The sequence below is a fragment of the Haliotis rufescens genome, unplaced genomic scaffold (genome assembly GCF_023055435.1).
Source record: "Haliotis rufescens isolate VD_foot unplaced genomic scaffold, xgHalRufe1.0.p SCAF_1, whole genome shotgun sequence".
In the NCBI taxonomy this organism is placed as follows: Eukaryota; Metazoa; Mollusca; class Gastropoda; order Lepetellida; family Haliotidae; genus Haliotis; species Haliotis rufescens.
This window is the reverse complement of record NW_025963779.1, coordinates 66,451,244-66,471,526: the sequence shown is the minus strand read 5'-3', so window position 1 is coordinate 66,471,526 and position 20,283 is coordinate 66,451,244. Positions and strand designations below refer to the sequence as shown.

Here is a 20,283-nt window from a genome sequence, read left to right as displayed (position 1 = left end):
AATATTACAGCAGACGCTGGACTAGATAAACCTGGTTTACTTTTTCTTTTTCTTCTCTTTATGGTGGTGAGGTAGCCTTGTGGTTTTAACATTTGCTTAAATCACACGAGAGAAGGTTCTCGACATTGGCAGAACACATCAAACAATGTTTGGTATCTTTTGCCATGATGTGGAAAGACTATTTACAGCTTAAAATCCACTTCACTCAGCCATATGTGTTTCTTGTTGCTGTTTCATATGTGCTTGTTTATACATAGAAGCTGTGTTGTTTTGTAGCATGAGCCTGAACAGTCTGGAAGGAGACGAAGAATCCGAGGAAGATGACTACCAGGACGCGCGGGACAACGCCGCCAACGCTGGTCAGTCGATACGAGGTCTGACTGCCGCCCCTGCCGCCGTCCCGGACGCTCATCAACACAAACCTAATGGCAGTGTCTACACTGAAGATAGGAGCCTTTCGCCAGTCAACTCAACCGGGTCCGGTCCAAATGGTGAGCGTGATCTTTGTGTGTGAGCTGATGTTGAGCGTTGATGAATCTTTGTATGTAAGCTGATTTGAATAGCAATGTGGCCATGTCATTAACGTAGCAAATGCCTTTCCTGACATATACACATCTCTTGAAGAGTTTTGTCCAATCTCAGTTTATCTTTTAGAGGAAGGCATGAATGAAATGTTATGAAATGAAATAGTAGGTCAGCATTTTTCTTTCAAAACTACTAACATATAATGCGGACAAATTATACCGAGTGCCCAATTGTTTGTAGATATGTTTTTAATGTTTCTTGTGTTAGTTGCATCATTCAGGAGTTCTACATGTGTGTTTAATGTTTCAGTGCAAGAAGAAACGAATACCAGTGACTACCTCACTCGTACCATGAGTGAGCCGACCACCGCCAACCCCTCTGCTCGGTCTCTCACTGATCTCCCTTATGAAACACAACAAGAACAGGTAACATATACTTCAAAGGTGTATAGAGGACAGGTAACATATACACCTCCTTCAGAGATCCTATTGAGAACAGGTAACATATACACCTCCTTCAGAGATTCTATTGAGAACAGGTAACATATACACCTCCTTTAAAGATCCTATTGAGAACAGGTAACATATACACCTCCTTCAGAGATCCTATTGAGAACAGGTAACATATACAACTCCTTTAAAGATCCTATTGAGAACAGGTAACATATACACCTCCTTCTGAGACCTTATAGAGAACAGGTAACATATACACCTCCTTCTGAAACCTTATAGAGAACAGGTAACATATACACCTTCAGAGATCCTATAGAGGACAGGTAACATATACACCTCCTTCAGAGATCCTATTGAGAACAGGTAACATATACGCCTCCTTCAAAGATCCTATAGAGAACAGGTAACATATACGCCTCCTTCAGAGACCTTATAGAGAACAGGTAACATATACACACCCTTCAAAGATCCTATTGTCAACACGTAACATATACACCTCCTTCAAAGATCCTATTGTCAACAGGTAACATATACACCTCCTTCAAAGATCCCATTGTCAACAGGTAACATATACACCTTCAGAGATCCTATTGAGAACAGGTAACATATACACCTTCAGAGATCCTATTGAGAACAGGTAACATATACACCTCCTTCAGAGACCTTATAGAGAACAGGTAACCTTTATGCCACTTCAAAGGTGTATAGAAGACAGGTAACATATACACCTTCTTCAGAAATCTAAAGGAGAACAGGTAACATGTACACCTCCTTCAAAGATCCTATTGAGAACAGGTAACATATGCACCTCCTTCTGAGACCTTATAGAGAGGGGCGGTCGGGTAGCCTAGTGGTTAAAGCGTTGGCTCATCATGCCGAAGACCTGGGTTCGATTCCCGACTTGGGCACAATTTGTGAAGCCCATTTCTGGTGTCCCCCGCCGTGATATTGCTGGAATATTGCTAAAAGCGGCTTAAAACCATACTCACTCACTCACTCACTCACCTTATAGAGAACAGGTAACATATACACCCTCCTTCAGAGATCTTATTGAGAACAGGTAACATAAACACTTTCTTCAGAGATCCTATTGAGAACAGGTAACATATACCCCTCCTTCAGAGACCTTATAGAGAACAAGTAACATATACACCTCCTTCAGAGATCCTATTGTCAACAGGTAACATATACATCTCCTTCAGAGACCTTATAGAGAACAGGTAACATATACACCTCCTTCAGAGATCCTATTGTCAACAGGTAACATATACCCCTCCTTCAGAGACCTTATAGAGAACAGGTAACATATACACCTCCTTCAGAGATCTAATAGAGAACAGGTAACATATACACCTCCTCCTGAGACCTTATAGAGAACAGGTAACATATACACCTCCTTCAGAGACCTTATAGAGAACAGGTAACATATACACCTCCTTCAGAGACCTTATAGAGAACAGGTAACATATACTTCAAAGGTTGTATAGAAGACAGGTAACATATACACCTCCTTCAGAAATCTAATAGAGAACAGGTAACATATACACCTCCTTCAGAGACCTTATAGAGAACAGGTAACATATACTTCAAAGGTTGTATAGAAGACAGGTAACATATACACCTCCTTCAGAGATCTAATAGAGAACAGGTAACATATACACCTTCTTCAGAGACCTTATAGAGAACAGGTAACATATACGCCTCCTTCAGAGATCTTATGGAAAACACGTAACATATACGCCTCCTTCAGAGATCCTATAGAACAGCTTTGTGAGGAAGGAAATTAATGCATTGTTAACAGATGGCAAAAAAACTCAAACCTTTGCTGTAAGTGATTTTAATTTTTAGACTGCTATATTCTCATTCAAATAAATTCCAGATATGTATGGGACCTCTCAGGCATGTTATTAAAATTACTTGGTCTTCACTCATTTCTTTAGTTTGAAGCAAACTTATCTTTCTGAGACATACCGAAAAATATTCGCCTACAGTTCTACTCCTTTGGATGATGTTGGAAAATATTTGACATTTGTAAGAAATGCGGATGCAGCTGCTATTCCCCTAATGTTATTTGTTGAGTTGCAGTTGTTTCTCTGTTGCCAGGGCGGTGGTGTGCGCGACACTAAGTCTCGTCCGTACACAGTTGCTGCAACTCAGGGTGTGTGCTCGTGTGAAGAAGAGTACACCAGCAGCTTAGGAGTGCCACATTCCAATATGACCAAGTCTCTCTCAACTCCCTCAATCCCCGCTGCTGCCAAACAGGAGATGAACTCAACTGGTGAGACAATGACCACCACTTGTTCCCTCAAGTAATCCGACCGCCTTGGTGGTCTAGTGGTAGAGCGTCCGCCCGGAGAGCGGAAGGTCTGGGGTCAGATCCCCGGCAACGTCATACCAAATGACGTTAAATGATGGCACTTGTTGTTACCCTGTCTGGCGCTCGGCATTAAGGGGCTAAAACAAGGTTGGCTCGGAGTCAGTATACTGTGTCTGAGTGGGGTAGTCATGTTAAACTGCGGCATGGTATCTAAGTGGGCTTGCACTTTAAGTCGGCATCAGTCCGGATTAGTACAAGCAGCCACACAAACACACACGTGCATGCACCTCGCTATATAAGTGCAGTAATCTTGGACATGATGTTAAACCCCATTTCACCTCACCTCCCTCTAGTAATCAAGGCACAATTCATGCTTGAAGGTGGAACATCAAATTTATATTTGGAGCGGTAATGATAATTTCTATTTTAGTGGTATTAGTGATTCTTTACACGGTATTGATATCCTGTTTAAGAAATATTCAATCTATACTGTAACTTTTAAGAAACAAGTTGAATACTGCTAATCTTTGCTTCACAGTTTAAACGGACACGTACTTGCCAGTATTATGCATAGGAATATAGACAAGTGTCTTGGTCTGTTCAGAGGCCGATATTCAATTCCAAGTTTACAGCAGATGTCATTAAGAATTCCCATATCGCTAATATAAATTTCCCAATTCATGTAATCACTTATAACTAGTTTTATGGTTTTGTAGAAGTAGCATGTATTTCACTCATATGGGGACCAATAAAGGGGGAGAGGTTTTAATGCTTAGTTTGATATTAGTACATTGAATGCATCTCAAAATACAATGTTAAAATACCACTGAATTTAAGAAAATAACAAAAACTTTAAAAAGATCCCAGTTGTGAACTAAATAACAACATTTTTTATCCAAAATTGCCTTCCAGGGGCACTTTGTTTAGAATCCTAGATAAATCCCATGGGATATCAAATTCCATAGCTAGAATGAAGTGATTGTGTGTTTGAACTTCAAGACCACATTTGCATTGGGAGTGGGAATCATTAGGTTTCTTTCTTTGTTTACCTTGGCATATCCTGATAAAGAAATGTTTGGTCTATACCATTACTTTTCCAAATTATTTTCACCAGCCACAAGTCGGATGCTGCTGATCTTTCCTTCACAGTATAAGTGCACCCTAATTTCCCAAAGCTGTGCAGAGACTAGGGCTGGGGCTTGTCCATGTTTACTACCCGGGTACCCAACCCCCTATTACGCGACCCAAACCAGGTACCTGCTGTAGATCTCAAGAGTACGTGTTCTGGTCCAGCATTGGTTAGTTGCCCTGAATGATTTAGTCAGTATACTTGACACGTGTATTGTGTGTTACAGATTCCCGAAAGCTGAGTCTCCGTAGAGATGGGCGTGGCAAGGATGGCAAACAGTAAGTGGGCTTGGCATGGTGCTCCCCCTGTAGTGTAGTGGTCAGTTTGTCCTACATCCCAGGCGCAACTCTCAGGAGAAATTGAAATGACTGATCTGTCCACAAGTTTGTGACATCTAGCTGCAGTGACTTGCTGTAGTGTTAGACTGACTGACTTTAGTGTTAGACTGACTTGCTGTAGTGTTAGACTGACTGGCTGTAGTGTTAGACTGACTGGCTGTAGTGTTAGACTGACTTGCTGTAGTGTTAGACTGACTGGCTGTAGTGTTAGACTGACTTGCTGTAGTGTTAGACTGACTGGCTGTAGTGTTAGACTGACTGACGTTCGTGTTAGACTGACTGGATTTTGTGTTAGACTGACTGGCTGTAGTGCTATAGTGACAGACAGGCCACTAGATGCTATAGTACATTGACTGACTGACTGACTGTAGTGCTACAGTGAGATGACACAGACACTAGATGGTGTAGTATTAGACTGACTGACTATGATGTTATAGTGACAGACAGGTCACTACATGCTGTAGTATGAGACTACAAGCTTGAGTGTTTAGAGTTTGACAGCTACTGATGAAGTACCTTTGTTTGCTGTGTGTCTTTTTCAGCCCTATTCAAGCCAAATTCTAGTTTGTGATAAGCCTTGTGATGTACTCAAACAGTAGCTGTGGTTTGTAGTTTCCAAACTTTGGTTTAAAGTGGTCATAGCTATTAGAAAGAGAATTGTTTCAAAATTCACATTTCATCAAAACTACTGATTAGTTCGAGAGACCTATCAGATAATGAACACTAATTCTTAGCTAGAAACACTTCAAACAGGTTTTAGTCAAGAGGCAGTTTAGTTAATACTTCTTATCATTATCATTATCACTTTGAGAATTGAGTTGGCACGGGTGGCTGGGCAGATGATTTTAATCTTTACAGTTACAGACTGATGGTGTTGGTTATTGGCTACTCAGCACTTGGTATTAACCAGACACAAACCATGCACCAGCATAATCACGCACAGCTGTTATACATGTGACCATGGTGACACTCTCATATTGATACTAATAGATTTGGAAATTAAAGTTGAAAACATGACAAGTTTGACCTGGTGCTGGAGTCCTCAGATTGATAATTGGGGTTATAGACATGGATACAAGGTGGCATTTTAAATATGTCTTGATATCTCACTTTTTTTACCTTCCTTTTGGAAGGAGGGCACATGTGGCCCAGTCGTCTAAGGTGCCGCAATTCACTGTGCAGAGTTGTGTCCCTTGGGCATGCCAGAAACCTATGATTGTGGGTTCGAATCCCGGTTCGCCCCGATTATGTTTCTAGGTTTGTCAGCACCATACCCGTGCTCGTTGGTTTCACTGAAGTGATAAACGTCTGAGACCTGCATCACTTCGGGCTTTCCTCCCACATTAAGCTGACACGCCGTGATATAACTGGAATACTGTTAAAAGCGGCGTTAAACCCAACTCATTCACTCCTTTTGAAAGATTCTTTTGTAGTGAAAGAGATAAGCTGTAAGGTTAAACACAACAAAATATATCATCAAACAAGTACAATAATAGAATAACAATTATCTAGCATGCTGGACATTGCCCTGAACCCTCTGTTTGTGTCCCCCTACAATAATTAGCAGAAACAGAACTTTAACATTAGCAAAGACTTGCCAGAGGTATGTGAAACTGTAAAGATATGTGAAACACACAATAGGAGAAACCTGCATATATGTGAAGACTATTATATGTGAAATGCACAATAGGAGAAACCTGCATATTTTTGAAAACAGGATATATGTGAAAACTATGGCAAAATGTGAAACACAATTGGAGAAACCTGAATGTATGTGAAAACTTTTATATGTGAAACACACAACAGGAGAAACCTGCATATATGTGAAAACAGGATATATGTGAAAACTATGGCAAAATGTGAAACACAATTGGAGAAACCTGCATATATGTGAAACCTATAGAGATATGTGAAACACAATAGGAGAAACCTGCATATATGTGAAACCTATAGAGATATGTGAAACACACAATAGGAGAAACCTGCATATATGTGAAAACTGTTATGTTATGTGAAACACACAATAGGAAAAACCTGCATGTATGTGAACACTATTATATGTGAAACACACAACAGGAGAAACCTGCATATATGTGAAACCTATAGAGATATGTGAAACACACAATAGGAGAAACCTGCATATATGTGAAACCTATAGAGATATGTGAAACACACAATAGGAGAAACCTGCATATATGTGAAAACTCTTATGTTATGTGAAACACACAATAGGAAAAACCTGCATGTATGTGAAAACTATTATATGTGAAACACACAACAGGAGAAACCTGCATATATGTGAAAACTGGATGTATGTGAAAACTATGGCGAAATGTGCAACACAATTGGAGAAACCTGCATATATGTGAAACCTATAGAGATATGTGAAACACACAATAGGAGAAACCTGCATATATGTGAAAACTGCCGGTATCTGTGAAGCCTGCATCCTTGACGTTGCATCTGTATGTGGTGTTGTGACGTCAGTGTATGGAGGACACCGTAGGAGCCTGGTGTTGTTGTTGCTGTCACTGCTGCAGCTGTTGAACGGGTGTTGGTGCTAGATCCCGCCTTGTTACCCCCAGTTGTGTTTTACTTTGAGGTTGCTGTTTTTGTTTGTTGAAACACAATGGTGTTATTTCAGACCCAGTGGCCAGTCCTATACTGTAATACAAAAACTCCTCCAAGATCATGAGTGAGTTTGTCGTAGGCATCATTCAGTTTCTGCTTGTCCTGCTTACACCTGTATATCACACTCGCAAATGACCTGCTTGCATATTGCACAGCACTTCTAGCTATTTCAAGTTTAATATATTTCTTGATTCATATTTTTTTTAAATCCATTTTTAAAATTTTACTTGCATTTTTTTTTAATCACCTTTTTGACCTTCTGGCATCAAACTAGCTCAAACTTTTTTTTTCAAAATAAGAAAATCTGTTTTCTCATCTGGGCATTAAGTAACATTATTTCAAGACTTTCTTTAAATCTTTGTGACTTTGGTTATGAAAGCTTAGAGAACTGTAAGTTTGGCAAAAGGGAGATAATATTGTACTCTGGCAAGAGTTACTCCCCTTGATGTGCTACTGCCTGCCTTGCTGTTTCCCCTGTGTTGTAGCAGTAATGCATGAAAATATGCATGTTTATTGCATGTTTTATGGTAAGGGACTTTCTTTGATTTTGTGCACCAGCATGTTGCATGAGTATTTCAGTTGTAGAACATTTTATGGCATTATTTAACTATCTTAACAATATTTACTCATGGACCTTATTTTTCAGCCTCAGTGACCTTTCATCATCTTCTTATTCCTCTGCTTGTTGAATCGTTATACATAGTCCACCCAGTAAGATTTTGACCCCTTCTATACAAGCTTTACCCCTCCAAATAGATTAGATAGCCAGGAATAGTATAGGCTGAACCGCAACTAAACAAATAATCAGAAGACTACCATGACAGTTCATCTGCAAACATTTGCATGGAGTGATCATAGATAGACTAAGTTAATACAGCATGTCATATACATAGTAATCAAATCCTGTCTACTATGTACTTTGCAGATTTGATGAGGGGACACGGGTGGCCCTGTTGTCTAGGTGCTGGTGTTTGCGATGCAGAGTTGCATCCCTTCGGCACACCTGAAACCTATGGCCATGGGTTCATATCCCGGTTCACACCAATTCTGTTTCTAGGTTTGTCAGCACCTATCCATGCTTGAAGGTTTCATCAAAGTGGTCAATCTCTGTGACCTGCATCACTTCAGGCTTTCCTCCGCAATAAGCTGACACGACTGTGATATAACTGGAATACTGTTCAAAGCAGCGTTAAACCAAACTCATTTTCTCACTGATATTTGATAAATAAGTCTATTTTTCCTGACACATTATCTAAGCGTATATTATTTGTTAATATGGTAACCCTGATTGTTATTGTTAACGTCCTGACATTTTGTCTTATTTATTTGGTAAATTCATATGAAACTGGGAAAATATATATCATTGGTGGAGATGAACATTTTGTAAACGAGTCTTTTAAGTAGCGTGTCATGTTCCCCAATGCAGCAGTTATATGTGCTAACTTCATAGTGGAAAGAAGGAGGGGAGATGACAGAAGGAAAACAAACTATCAGAACAAAACTCTGTAAAAGGGACATAGCGAGATAGCACAACATCTAAGAGTTAATACCACTCATCTGATTAACAGTGCACAGTTTCGGCGCCAAGATGAAATCGAGGAAGAAGATGAAAATGTTGCTCCTGTTCGTCGGCGTGGAGGAGAGATATCGCTTCAGGATTTTCTCAGCGAGTGAGTGGACCTGCCTTCCTCGATCCTGTTGTAGCTGTTTTGTTTTCTTACCTGTTTCAAATCAAGAGATAAACGTAATGTTCCCATGGTTACAAGACTTTGTCACTGCCCCATGTGTTCATCTTTTCATGTGACCTGTCTTTCCCTCTTATGTTGGTGATCTCAGTATTCTCTTGTAAGTTGCTGTGATTCTGAGTTGAAAGCATTGTCTATTTTGTATCATTTGCCCCGATCAAGTTTCGAGGTTTGTCAGCACCATACCCGTGCTTGTGGATTTCACCGAAGTGGTAATGTGTTTGGGACCTGCATCACTTAGAGCTTTGTTCCCGCAGTAAGCTGACACGCCGTGATATAACTGGAATACTGTTTATAGTCACGTTTAACCCCAAACTCACTCACTATTTCATATCACTCAATGTTTGTCATTGCAGTTATGCTGACATGTCATTCATTCATTTTACTTTTCATCATTATGTGCCCTGACTAATTTCAAAAAGACCTTTTGGCTGCTAATTGCACATTTTCACCAGTTGTGGTCTTTTTGCCAACTTTGGTGTATAGATAGGCATGCATAAAAGACAGTAGGCTCAAATAATAATGATAATGACATTGAGACATATGTACTAATGTCATTATCATTATTATTTGAAAAAGTCTTAACTTTAATCTCAACTTCTTGAACAAAGTCATTTGGCCATTAGCTCGCTTAACCTTCCATTGACCATTCAAGCCTACTGTCTTTTATGCATGCCTATCTATACACCAAAGTTGGCAAAAAGACCACAACTGGTGAAAATGTGCAATTAGAAAAAAGGTCTTTTTGAAATTAGTCAGGGCACATAATGATGAAAAGTAAAATGAATGAACGACATAATAGGTATAATGATAATGACATTAGTACATATGTCTCTATTTAACCGATACATGTGTCTCCAGATGTCCTTCTGTCAGTCACTCACATTCATGTGTGCATCCGTCATATTCTCATGCATGGGTCATCAGTCCATACACCAGCAGACCATTTAACTATTCATAGTTGTGTTGTCGTGAATCATATTGACTGTTGTACCACAGCGATTGTTTTCTAGCCATGTGTCTATGGTGACTCATCAAACTGGTCTGTGGTGACTCACGTCAATGATCATGTGTCTGGTGACTCACATCAATGATCATGTATCATGGTCACTCACATCAATGATCATGTATCATGGTCACTCACATCAATGATCATGTGTCTGGTGACTCACATCAATGATCATGTGTCTGGTGACTCACATCAATGATCATGTGTCTAGTGACTCACATCAATGATCATGTGTCTGGTGACTCACATCAATGATCATGTGTCTGGTGACTCACATCAATGATCATGTATCATGGTCACTCACATCAATGATCATGTATCATGGTCACTCACATCAATGATCATGTGTCTGGTGACTCACATCAATGATAATGTATCATGGTCACTCACATCAATGATCATGTGTCTGGTCACTCACATCAATGATCATGTGTCTGGTGACTCACATCAATGATCATGTGTCTGGTCACTCACATCAATGATCATGTGTCTGGTGACTCACATCAATGATCATGTGTCTGGTGACTCACATCAATGATCATGTGTCTGGTCACTCACATCAATGATCATGTGTCTGGTCACTCACATCAATGATAATGTGTCTAGTGACTCACATCAATGATAATGTGTCTAGTGACTCACATCAATGATCATGTGTCTGGTCACTCACATCAATGATCATGTATCATGGTCACTCACATCAATGATCATGTATCATGGTCACTCACATCAATGATCATGTGTCTGGTCACTCACATCAATGATCATGTGTCTGGTGACTCACATCAATGATAATGTGTCTGGTCACCCACATCAATGATCATGTGTCTGGTCACTCACATCAATGATAATGTGTCTGGTGACTCACATCAATGATCATGTGTCTGGTCACTCACATCAATGATCATGTGTCTGGTGACTCACATCAATGATCATGTGTCTGGTCACTCACATAAATGATCATGTGTCTGGTGACTCACATCAATGATCATGTGTCTGGTCACTCACATCAATGATCATGTGTCTGGTCACTCACATCAATGATCATGTGTCCTGTTGACTTACATCAATGATAATGTGTCTGGTGACTCACATCAATGATCATGTGTCTGGTCACTCACATCAATGATCATGTGTCTGGTCACTCACATCAATGATCATGTGTCTGGTCACTCACATAAATGATCATGTGTCTGGTGACTCACATCAATGATCATGTGTCTGGTCACTCACATCAATGATCATGTGTCTGGTCACTCACATCAATGATCATGTATCATGGTCACTCACATCAATGATCATGTGTCTGGTGACTCACATCAATGATAATGTGTCTAGTGACTCACATCAATGATCATGTGTCTGGTCACTCACATCAATGATCATGTGTCTGGTGACTCACATCAATGATCATGTGTCTGGTCACTCACATCAATGATCATGTGTCTGGTGACTCACATCAATGATCATGTGTCTGGTCACTCACATCAATGATCATGTATCATGGTCACTCACATCAATGATCATGTATCATGGTCACTCACATCAATGATCATGTGTCTGGTGACTCACATCAATGATCATGTGTCTAGTGACTCACATCAATGATCATGTGTCTGGTCACTCACATCAATGATCATGTGTCTGGTGACTCACATCAATGATCATGTGTCTGGTCACTCACATCAATGATCATGTGTCTGGTCACTCACGTCAATGATCATGTGTCTGGTCACTCACATCAATGATCATGTGTCTGGTCACTCACATCAATGATCACGTGTCTGGTCACTCACATCAATGATCATGTGTCTGGTCACTCACATCAATGATCATGTATCATGGTCACTCACATCAATGATCATGTATCATGGTCACTCACATCAATGATCATGTGTCTGGTGACTCACATCAATGATCATGTGTCCTGATGACTTACATCAAGCCATGTGTCCATGGTGACTCACGACTTGAATACGTCAGTGGTGACTCACATCAAGTCATGTGCATAGCATCATCTACATCTCAGGGGCCCGCATTTTGGTAAACCTAAAACTTGAATATGTCACAGTGACTCCCATCCATCATTGTCAGACGAGTCATTTGCATTCATCAATTTATCAGTTTGACTCATGTAATGTGTTGTGGTGTATCTTGTTCACTCTTCTATCTCTCTGTCTCACCTTTATGTGAGTTCCATGGTGTCATTGTTGTGTTTATTCCCTAGTTTTCCTTCTCTCATTACATCTTGGGCAGTGGGGTAGCCTTGTGGTTAAAGTGTCACAACAAAGTCTTGGGTTTGATTCCCCTCATGGGTACGACATGTGAAGCCCATTTCTGTTGTTCCCCACAGCGATGTAAAACATTTCCCACTCATTTTCATGATACCTGTTTCTCCAACATTCATGAATGTCACAGTGACAAAGTACGATCATATCGACATCCACCCATCCTAAGGCAAATATACTACTCAAAAGAAGTTAAAGAACCAGTTAACCTGTCTTTCATATGACGATAGCTAATCTTTCATGGCATAACAGATTGACTATAGTCATAAGAAAAATATTCGTGTTATGTAACTTCTTTTGAGTAGTATACTGAACAAAATAAGTAAGGGATCATGAATATTTTGGGGGATACTGTTATAACATAGTATGCTCAGTCTTTGCTGCAAAAAAATATTCCCATAATATTCATGATCCCTATCTTATTTTGTTCAGTTTATATATGGATGAAGAATAACCATGTTGATGTGTCATGACTCGCTACTTGGCATGTGTACAAGCTTTCTAGTGTCACCACTATGCGATATCGTGCCCATCCATGAAGACTGTGTATGTTCTGTAAGCACAGATACCTAGATGCGTGTTTATTATTTTTAATTGTTTATAATGACTATGGATGGCAGTGTATATATGTATTATGATATCAAATATATAGGAAACCCATGGTGTTATTGACAAAACCGATACGCCATGACAAGTGACTGGAGAGTTCAGCTCCTATTGATTTTGGTTCAATGATACATGATTGCCCATTAATTCCTTACAGAACTCCTGAAAAAGAAAGGTAAAATTCTCTCTCACCCCACAACTTTTGCACTTCAATCCCACTTGCAGCATCACTATTGTAGACCCTCTTTTCAATGTATGGAATGACTGCACCTCAAGCAACCAACCAGCTCCCAACAATTGACCTTTCCCACCATCGTTACTGTGTCGGTTATACTCCAATGAAACTTGTTTCATAGATGTAGTCTTGGAAACAATAGCACTTTTTTACCTTAAACCCATATTTCCTACCCATCCACTGCACAGGATCACTGATCAACAAACCCCAATATTTATGCTTTCTTTATGAATCCTCTTCCGTCAAAGTCCTTGAATATATCATTGTTTCCCCATTTTGTTTCAGAGATCCAATCTCAATATTCTCGTGACATATGTGGCTTTCAAAGTATATTCTTTGTCTCATGAGTCAATGTTTTGTTTGTGTATTACTCCATGGCTTTGTATAAGGCATATTGTATAAACCATTGCACAATTACCGTGGATATTTTATTTCAGAAACTAATATTGTTTTATAGTGTGTATAGTTTGATTTGCTTCCTAACCACGTCTTAAGGCCCTAACTCTGCTAAGCTTAACAATGACGCTTTATATATCGCTTGATGTCAATATAGACACTTGTAATTGGGTTGTCAGAAATGTTTATTTTGCAGGTCACAACAATGTAATGTTTTCGGCACTTACATCTTTTTCGTCATACTTTTTGGTGCGATCTTTTTAGTTTGTTAGAAGAGTATGTTATCGAAAAGGTTACCCGGTGGAAACCGTGTCGACATTCTACATGTTAAATTTAGTTTTATTTACAACATACTCCTAGCAATGTCATCTATTTGGCAATGTTCTCACCAATTCTGCACAAGCTTATTCTAAGAATGATGTACGAAGCTAGGCTATGTCTGTGATGAAGTACAGCTTTTACAAGAGTTGCACAGTGGCACAGAATCCTACAGTGGTACAAAGCCAGTCAGTATTGATCACATTTAGGCACCAAGCTGAAACCCACACCAAGTATCACCAAATAACTTAAAGTGATAAGGATGCCATACAATCAGAAAGAAAATAGCTTACCTAAAGAGTATCACTACTAAACTATGTAGTTGAAATTAAAATGAAAATATTGTCTAAGGTCAAATAAAAGATTATGAAATACAACAAGGAAATAAATATTGATACTCTCCCCAGATCTGCCAGTTTCGACCTTGAAGACCAGAGAGCCAAACAACGGAAGGAAGAAGAGAGGAAGAAGCGGAAACCCAGTGTCTTCTCTCGCTTCCAGAGCAGCTACCGGACCAAGAAGGTATGTGACCATAGTTGACATATTTTTATATTTCAGCACTGTCTCCGTGGTCCAGTGAAGTGTCTGCCTGGAAAGGTCGGTGGTTTGATCCCCGGCCACTTCATACCAAAAGACTTTAAAAGATGTTACTTGTTACCCTGCCTGGTGCTCGGCATAAGGGGCAAAAACGACTGGTTGGCTCAGTATTCTGTGTTTGACATGGGGTACTAGGGCTGGGACGAGTCCAAATTTACTACCCGGGTACCCACCACCCTATTACCCGACCCTACCTGGGTACCCGCTGTAGAGATAGGTACAAACTGTCCGATTTGGAAAAGTTTGACCTTAGCCCTGGCAAAATGTAATTAGATACACGTATAAAACGATCTGGTCATGCATACACTGAAGTTTACTGCAAGAAGTGATATCTGTATTCAAACATATAAAAGTCAGAAGGAATGGGTGCATTGTCAGAAAGAAATGGGAACATTAGTTACTTGTAGTGTAACCATAGAGTTTTGGATAAATTTTGTCATTAAACAATACATCACATGACTAACCACGGGTCCGGGTAGTCCTGTGGATACTAGGGTCCTACTCAGGACCCACCCGACCGGAGTTCCCATGTTACCCATGCCAGCCTTATGGGGTACCCATGTTAAACTGTGGCATGGTATCTCAGTGGGCTAGCACTATAAAACCGACATAAGCCCGGACTGATACAAGCATGCATGTTGCTATGTGAGTGCTATAAACTTTAGACTCTGTACAGCCATGGGCAATGCTTCTGAAGTACTGGTAATTTGGAGCATTTTTAATATCTTAGTCACACATGATTGTATTTTACTTCAGGAGTTTATGTTCTTATGAAAGTGTGCTCACCTTCGTTTGTGGGCAAATAAAGTGGACTTGTCCCTGGCTCTTATTCACAGTAGTATTATTTATGGTGCAGTGTTGTAATGATGTCTTGAGAAATGGGAAGTTGTCAGGTTGGTGGCTAGGCTCACTCAAATGATATACATGTGACTGAAAGTATACAATTCCATGTGTGCTTGTTTCAGGATAAATGTTTAGTGTTAGATCCAGTCAAAGCCTTCACTGTAACTGAGACAATGTCTCCTTCAGTGACGAAATCAAATGAAGCACCCCAAAAATCATTCAATGACCTCACATGTCAAATATTTAATCTAAAATTGTTAGATTTCAATGTATGAATCACATCAAATGTGCTTTTGTTTTATGTTAGTCATTATGTCATGGTATTATTTTATGGGAGGTCTTTAAGTGTGAGTGTTAGGTTGTCACTCCTTTGATCATGCAGCTGAGTGCCATGAATGATATGTGATATGTGAAGGTGGTTAGTCACACCTGTGTGTTGAGAAGTTGTTGGCACTGTGTCAGAGCTGCTTCATCAGAGTGTATTGTGGCTGCAAGCCTGTCTGTCTGTCTGTTCGATTGCTGCCCACTCATCAGTGAAAACTTTCTCCACTTTCTCCACTTGGTTTGGGTAGCCAGTTGGAGCAAGCAAGTTCTGGGTTCTTACTGGTGGGTACATTTGTGAAGCCTGTTCTTGGAGTCCCCTAACGGATATGACTGGAATAATGTTAAAAGCAGCCTAAAACCCAACTCACTCACTCACTCACTCACTCACTCACTCACTCACTCACTCACTCACACTCACTCACTCACTCACTCACTCACTCACTCACTCACTCATATTCTGTTTAGAATTGCATGATGGACATCCATAGATCAGGTGTGTTGTTTGTGAACATTATTGTTAGCAATTTACATATACTATATTATCTCTGTAATAAGGGCACAGGGCTTAGAAAATTGACAAAGGGGATGTTATTAAAACCATATACATGTTCAAATTATTGTCAGTGATCAAGTGGTTGTGAACAAACTTAGTTCAAGCGTTGGTGATATATCTGATGATGGTCAGTAGGTAATCATGTATCCCTTCTGCACTGGGGAGCACGGGTGGCCCAGTTGTCTAAGCCGTCATGATTCGCTGTGCAGAGTTGCGTCCCTTGGGCACGCCAGAAACCTATGATTGTGGGTTCGAATCCTGGTCTGCCCTGATTATGTTTCTAGGTTTGTCAGCACCATACCCGTGCTCATGGGTTTCACCGAAGTGGTAAACATCACCACTTCGTCACCACTTCGTCACCACTTCGTCAAGGAAGTGGTAGACCTGCATTACTTCGGGCTTTCCTCCCACATTAAGCTGATCAGCCGTGATATAACTGGAATACTGTTAAAAGCGGTGTTAAAACCCAACTCACTTACTCACCCTTCCGCACTGCTGTTTTCTGTAAACAAGTCTGTATCATACACAAGAATGTATTGACTGTTATTAAAATTTTGGGCCTCAGTAGGTGTAAAAATACTTGAATGGTTTAGAAATTGGTCAGCTTATTGAGACATGGCGCTTAATATGGCGAATATGGTTTTGGGGTTTATAAAGATGTATTGCCTATTTACAGCAGATGATATCATCTTAACTTCCATACATCTTAACTTACGCGTTTTGCATATCCTTTGATTCTTATCCATTCCTACAAGTTGTCCGTGTCTGATTAATAGTACCTGGGAACTGCGTCTAAGTGTTACTGTAACCAGGGCTTGTTTACACACCATCCCTGGCTAGCACTGTAGAAATCCATAACTGACAATATAGCCAATCAGTAAACCATTTCCTACCATTACAACCTAGAGATAGGATCCTACTTGTGTGTGAGTTTCTTCTGTTTGTAGTAAGTCAAGAATTTATATATTTCAACTGCTTATGTGAAATATGGAAAAATATATATGTCAACAATTTGGGTATCCAAAGCTCATTCAGACTAACTTTTGAATTTCATGTACAAATTGCATGGAGGACACTATGTGAAAGGGGTCGGGTCTGTGGGTCCTTGTTTTTGCATATTTACCTCATCAAGAGTAATTGTTCGTTTTGTTTTACCGAAATTCACTTTAATGTTTATGAAATCTTTAAGCCGTCCTTTGTTTCGTTACAGTACCTTAGCTGCCAACCGTAAAATGTTCGTACCAGATGCCATCTTGTTTTCTAGCAAATGCGTCAATATTCATCACATGACAGGTCAATACTGATCATGTGATGAGTCAATTTTCGAGGTCAGTGTCAGTCACATGACTTCTTGGTCTACATTGAAATGTATTGTTTTGTCACAAGGTACAGATTAACCAATGGAATTGCAAGATTCATAATAGAGGTATAACAAACACTGACAAACAAAATACAGTTTCAGTTAGATGCTTACATTTGGTTTACTGCAAACATACGTGTTATGTATTGGATCACCAGCAGTAAATATCTGTATTACCCTTTCCGAGAATGCGGGGATGGGATCTTGGACCCGACGACACCGGTATATCGAGGCTTTAGTGTTCTTACATACTCGAGTTCTTGTCTTATGACGTACGCTGAAATGTATACCCGTTCAGTACAAATAGTGAAACGAGAAAAAAGGTGCTTTGTGTGAGCAGAAACAATAACTTGTTTACTACAGTTTTTATGTGTTTCTGGAAATTTGGCATATTTTCCTAACTGTAAATGTTTTTTTCATGAACCCCTTTGGAAAATGAGGAATTGGTTGTCATAAGGTATCAGATGTACAGCTGGCAACTTGTAAGGAAAATCAGTCTGTAGGGTAGCTTGGTGGTTGAAGTGTTCGCACAACATACTGAAGGTCTGGGTTCGATTCCCCACCTGGATACAGTATATATAACACTTTTCTGTGGCCCTGCTTTTGTATCACAGTAATATTGCTAAAAGTGTAACACTATTCTCACTGTTGTGAACACCACCATGGAGCTGTTGTTCGGCTTCTGTCCTGTCACATGGTTATTACAGCGCTAGTATAGAATATTCTAAATGTGTATTATTATATTAGTACTGTAAGATGTAAATTTACTTACTGTTTGTTGATCCTCCTAACATGACAGTCAACTTCCCTCTTGTTCTGCCCATGCATAGTGTGGAAGGTTGCCGTTTGAGTGTTTGAGAGCTGCCGTTTGAGTGTTTGAGAGCTGCCGTTGCCATATTTTCAGCAGTGTGCTATCAGATTCTGTGATGCTGTTTCTTAGTTTTTAGTTACATTCCTGTATTGTAGACATATGACAGTTTTTCGTTGCAGTCTCTGAGTTTTCATTGGTAGGCCTGGTGAGGAGTAATAACAAAATAGGACATCAGATGGTCATGCAATAACCAGATTTATTACATGTTAAATTTTTAACGTTTGTATCGACGGCAGTTTTAATTAACTTTAACAGCTGCTGCACGCTTGTCAATATGATATAACACATTTATATCATCGTTTTATGATTCACTCTCATCTAATGTGGTAATCAGTTTCACATGTAGCAGGTTTTAATAAGCAATTAGTGTAATTAATGAACATGGTATGCCCAGGCTGCAGGGAGTGAGCAGTGAGTCACTGCTACTGCTCTGTCCTGAACCTTCATAAAGTGATCCTGGCACTAAGATTGTGATAACTCTCCCTAGTCTCTGTACTCCGTGAATGTCTCTGTACTCCATGAATATGGCTGCTATATCCTACACCTTCCTCCACAAAGTGATCTTAGCACTAAGAATGTGATAACTCTCCCTAGTCTCTGTACTCCGTGAATGTCTCTGTACTCCATGAATATGGCTGCTATATCCTACACCTTCCTCCACATAGTGATCTTAGCACTAAGATTGTGATAACTCTCCCTAGTCTCTGTACTCAGTGAATATGGCTGCTATATCCTACACCTTCCTCCACATAGTGATCTTAGCACTAAGATTGTGATAACTCTCCCTAGTCTCTGTACTCCTTGAATATGGCTGCTATATCCTACACCTTCCTCCACATAGTGATCTTAGCACTAAGAATGTTATAACTCTCCCTAGTCTCTGTACTCCTTGAATATGGCTGCTATATCCTACACCTTCCTCCACATAGTGATCTTAGCACTAAGAATGTGATAACTCTCCCTAGTCTCTGTACTCCTTGAATATGGCTGCTATATCCTACACCTTCCTCCACATAGTGATCTTAGCACTAAGGATGTGATAGCTCTCCCTAGTCTCTGTACTCCGTGAATATGGCTGCTATATCCTACACCTTCCTCCACATAGTGATCTTAGCACTAAGAATGTGATAACTCTCCCTAGTCTCTGTACTCAGTGAATATACCTGCTATGTCCTACACCTTCCTCCACATAGTGATCTTAATGTTACCCTGCCTTGCGCTCATATGTAAAGGGGTAAAACTAGGGCAGGTCATCTCGGTTTTAGTATACTGTGTGGGGTATCCATGTAAGACTGCACATGGTATCTCAGTATAACTCCGGCATAAGTACAGACTAGTACATGCACGCACACACATGCACACACATGCACATGTCTATATTTAGTGTAATGATCTTGAATGCACATTAAACCCCATTTCACGTCACCATGTCATGTGAGTCAATATCCAGTGTAGAGTGTCACATATCCTTGGTACATATCAACCCCACAAAGCAGCATTAGAAATTGGCACCAGTGCTGTAGTCCTTACCAAACTACCCAGTAGTAAAGGTATCCTAAGGACTAGCAGAAATTTGCCCATATCAAGGGTTTTGCTATATGTTATCATTATAAGGCCTAGTGGACAAAAACTGTTAGTTTCTATCGCTGTAGTGTGTATCCATTATCAGCGCTACATTGTTTAGCAAATCAGCCCTATCTATAAATGGGTGTGGTCAGTCTACACATGCCCTAATCACATGGTGAA

General features: G+C 40.0%; 1 protein-coding gene and 1 long non-coding RNA gene across 10 annotated transcripts in view; one reads left to right on the top strand and one right to left on the bottom strand.

Annotated features, from left to right (window-relative positions):
- LOC124134125 overlaps window positions 1-18,992 on the bottom strand; it is a 42,296-nt gene extending 23,304 nt beyond the window's left edge. The window contains exon 1 of the long non-coding RNA XR_006861061.2: window positions 18,439-18,992. This is a non-coding gene — a long non-coding RNA (uncharacterized LOC124134125). The remainder of the gene's footprint in view (window positions 1-18,438) is intronic.
- LOC124134123 (A-kinase anchor protein 13-like) overlaps window positions 1-20,283 on the top strand; it is a 265,224-nt gene that overhangs the window by 178,582 nt on the left and 66,359 nt on the right. For 4 of the 9 annotated variants that reach the window (XM_046498796.2, XM_046498802.2, XM_046498805.2 and 1 more), the window contains 8 exons: window positions 277-491; window positions 835-950; window positions 3,081-3,255; window positions 4,650-4,701; window positions 7,406-7,456; window positions 8,961-9,062; window positions 13,198-13,215; window positions 14,397-14,511. In XM_046498796.2, coding sequence (XP_046354752.2) covers window positions 277-491; window positions 835-950; window positions 3,081-3,255; window positions 4,650-4,701; window positions 7,406-7,456; window positions 8,961-9,062; window positions 13,198-13,215; window positions 14,397-14,511 — 844 coding nt within the window. The remainder of the gene's footprint in view (window positions 1-276; window positions 492-834; window positions 951-3,080; window positions 3,256-4,649; window positions 4,702-7,405; window positions 7,457-8,960; window positions 9,063-13,197; window positions 13,216-14,396; window positions 14,512-20,283) is intronic. The other 5 variants (XM_046498800.2, XM_046498798.2, XM_046498801.2 and 2 more) reach the window with 5 other exon arrangements.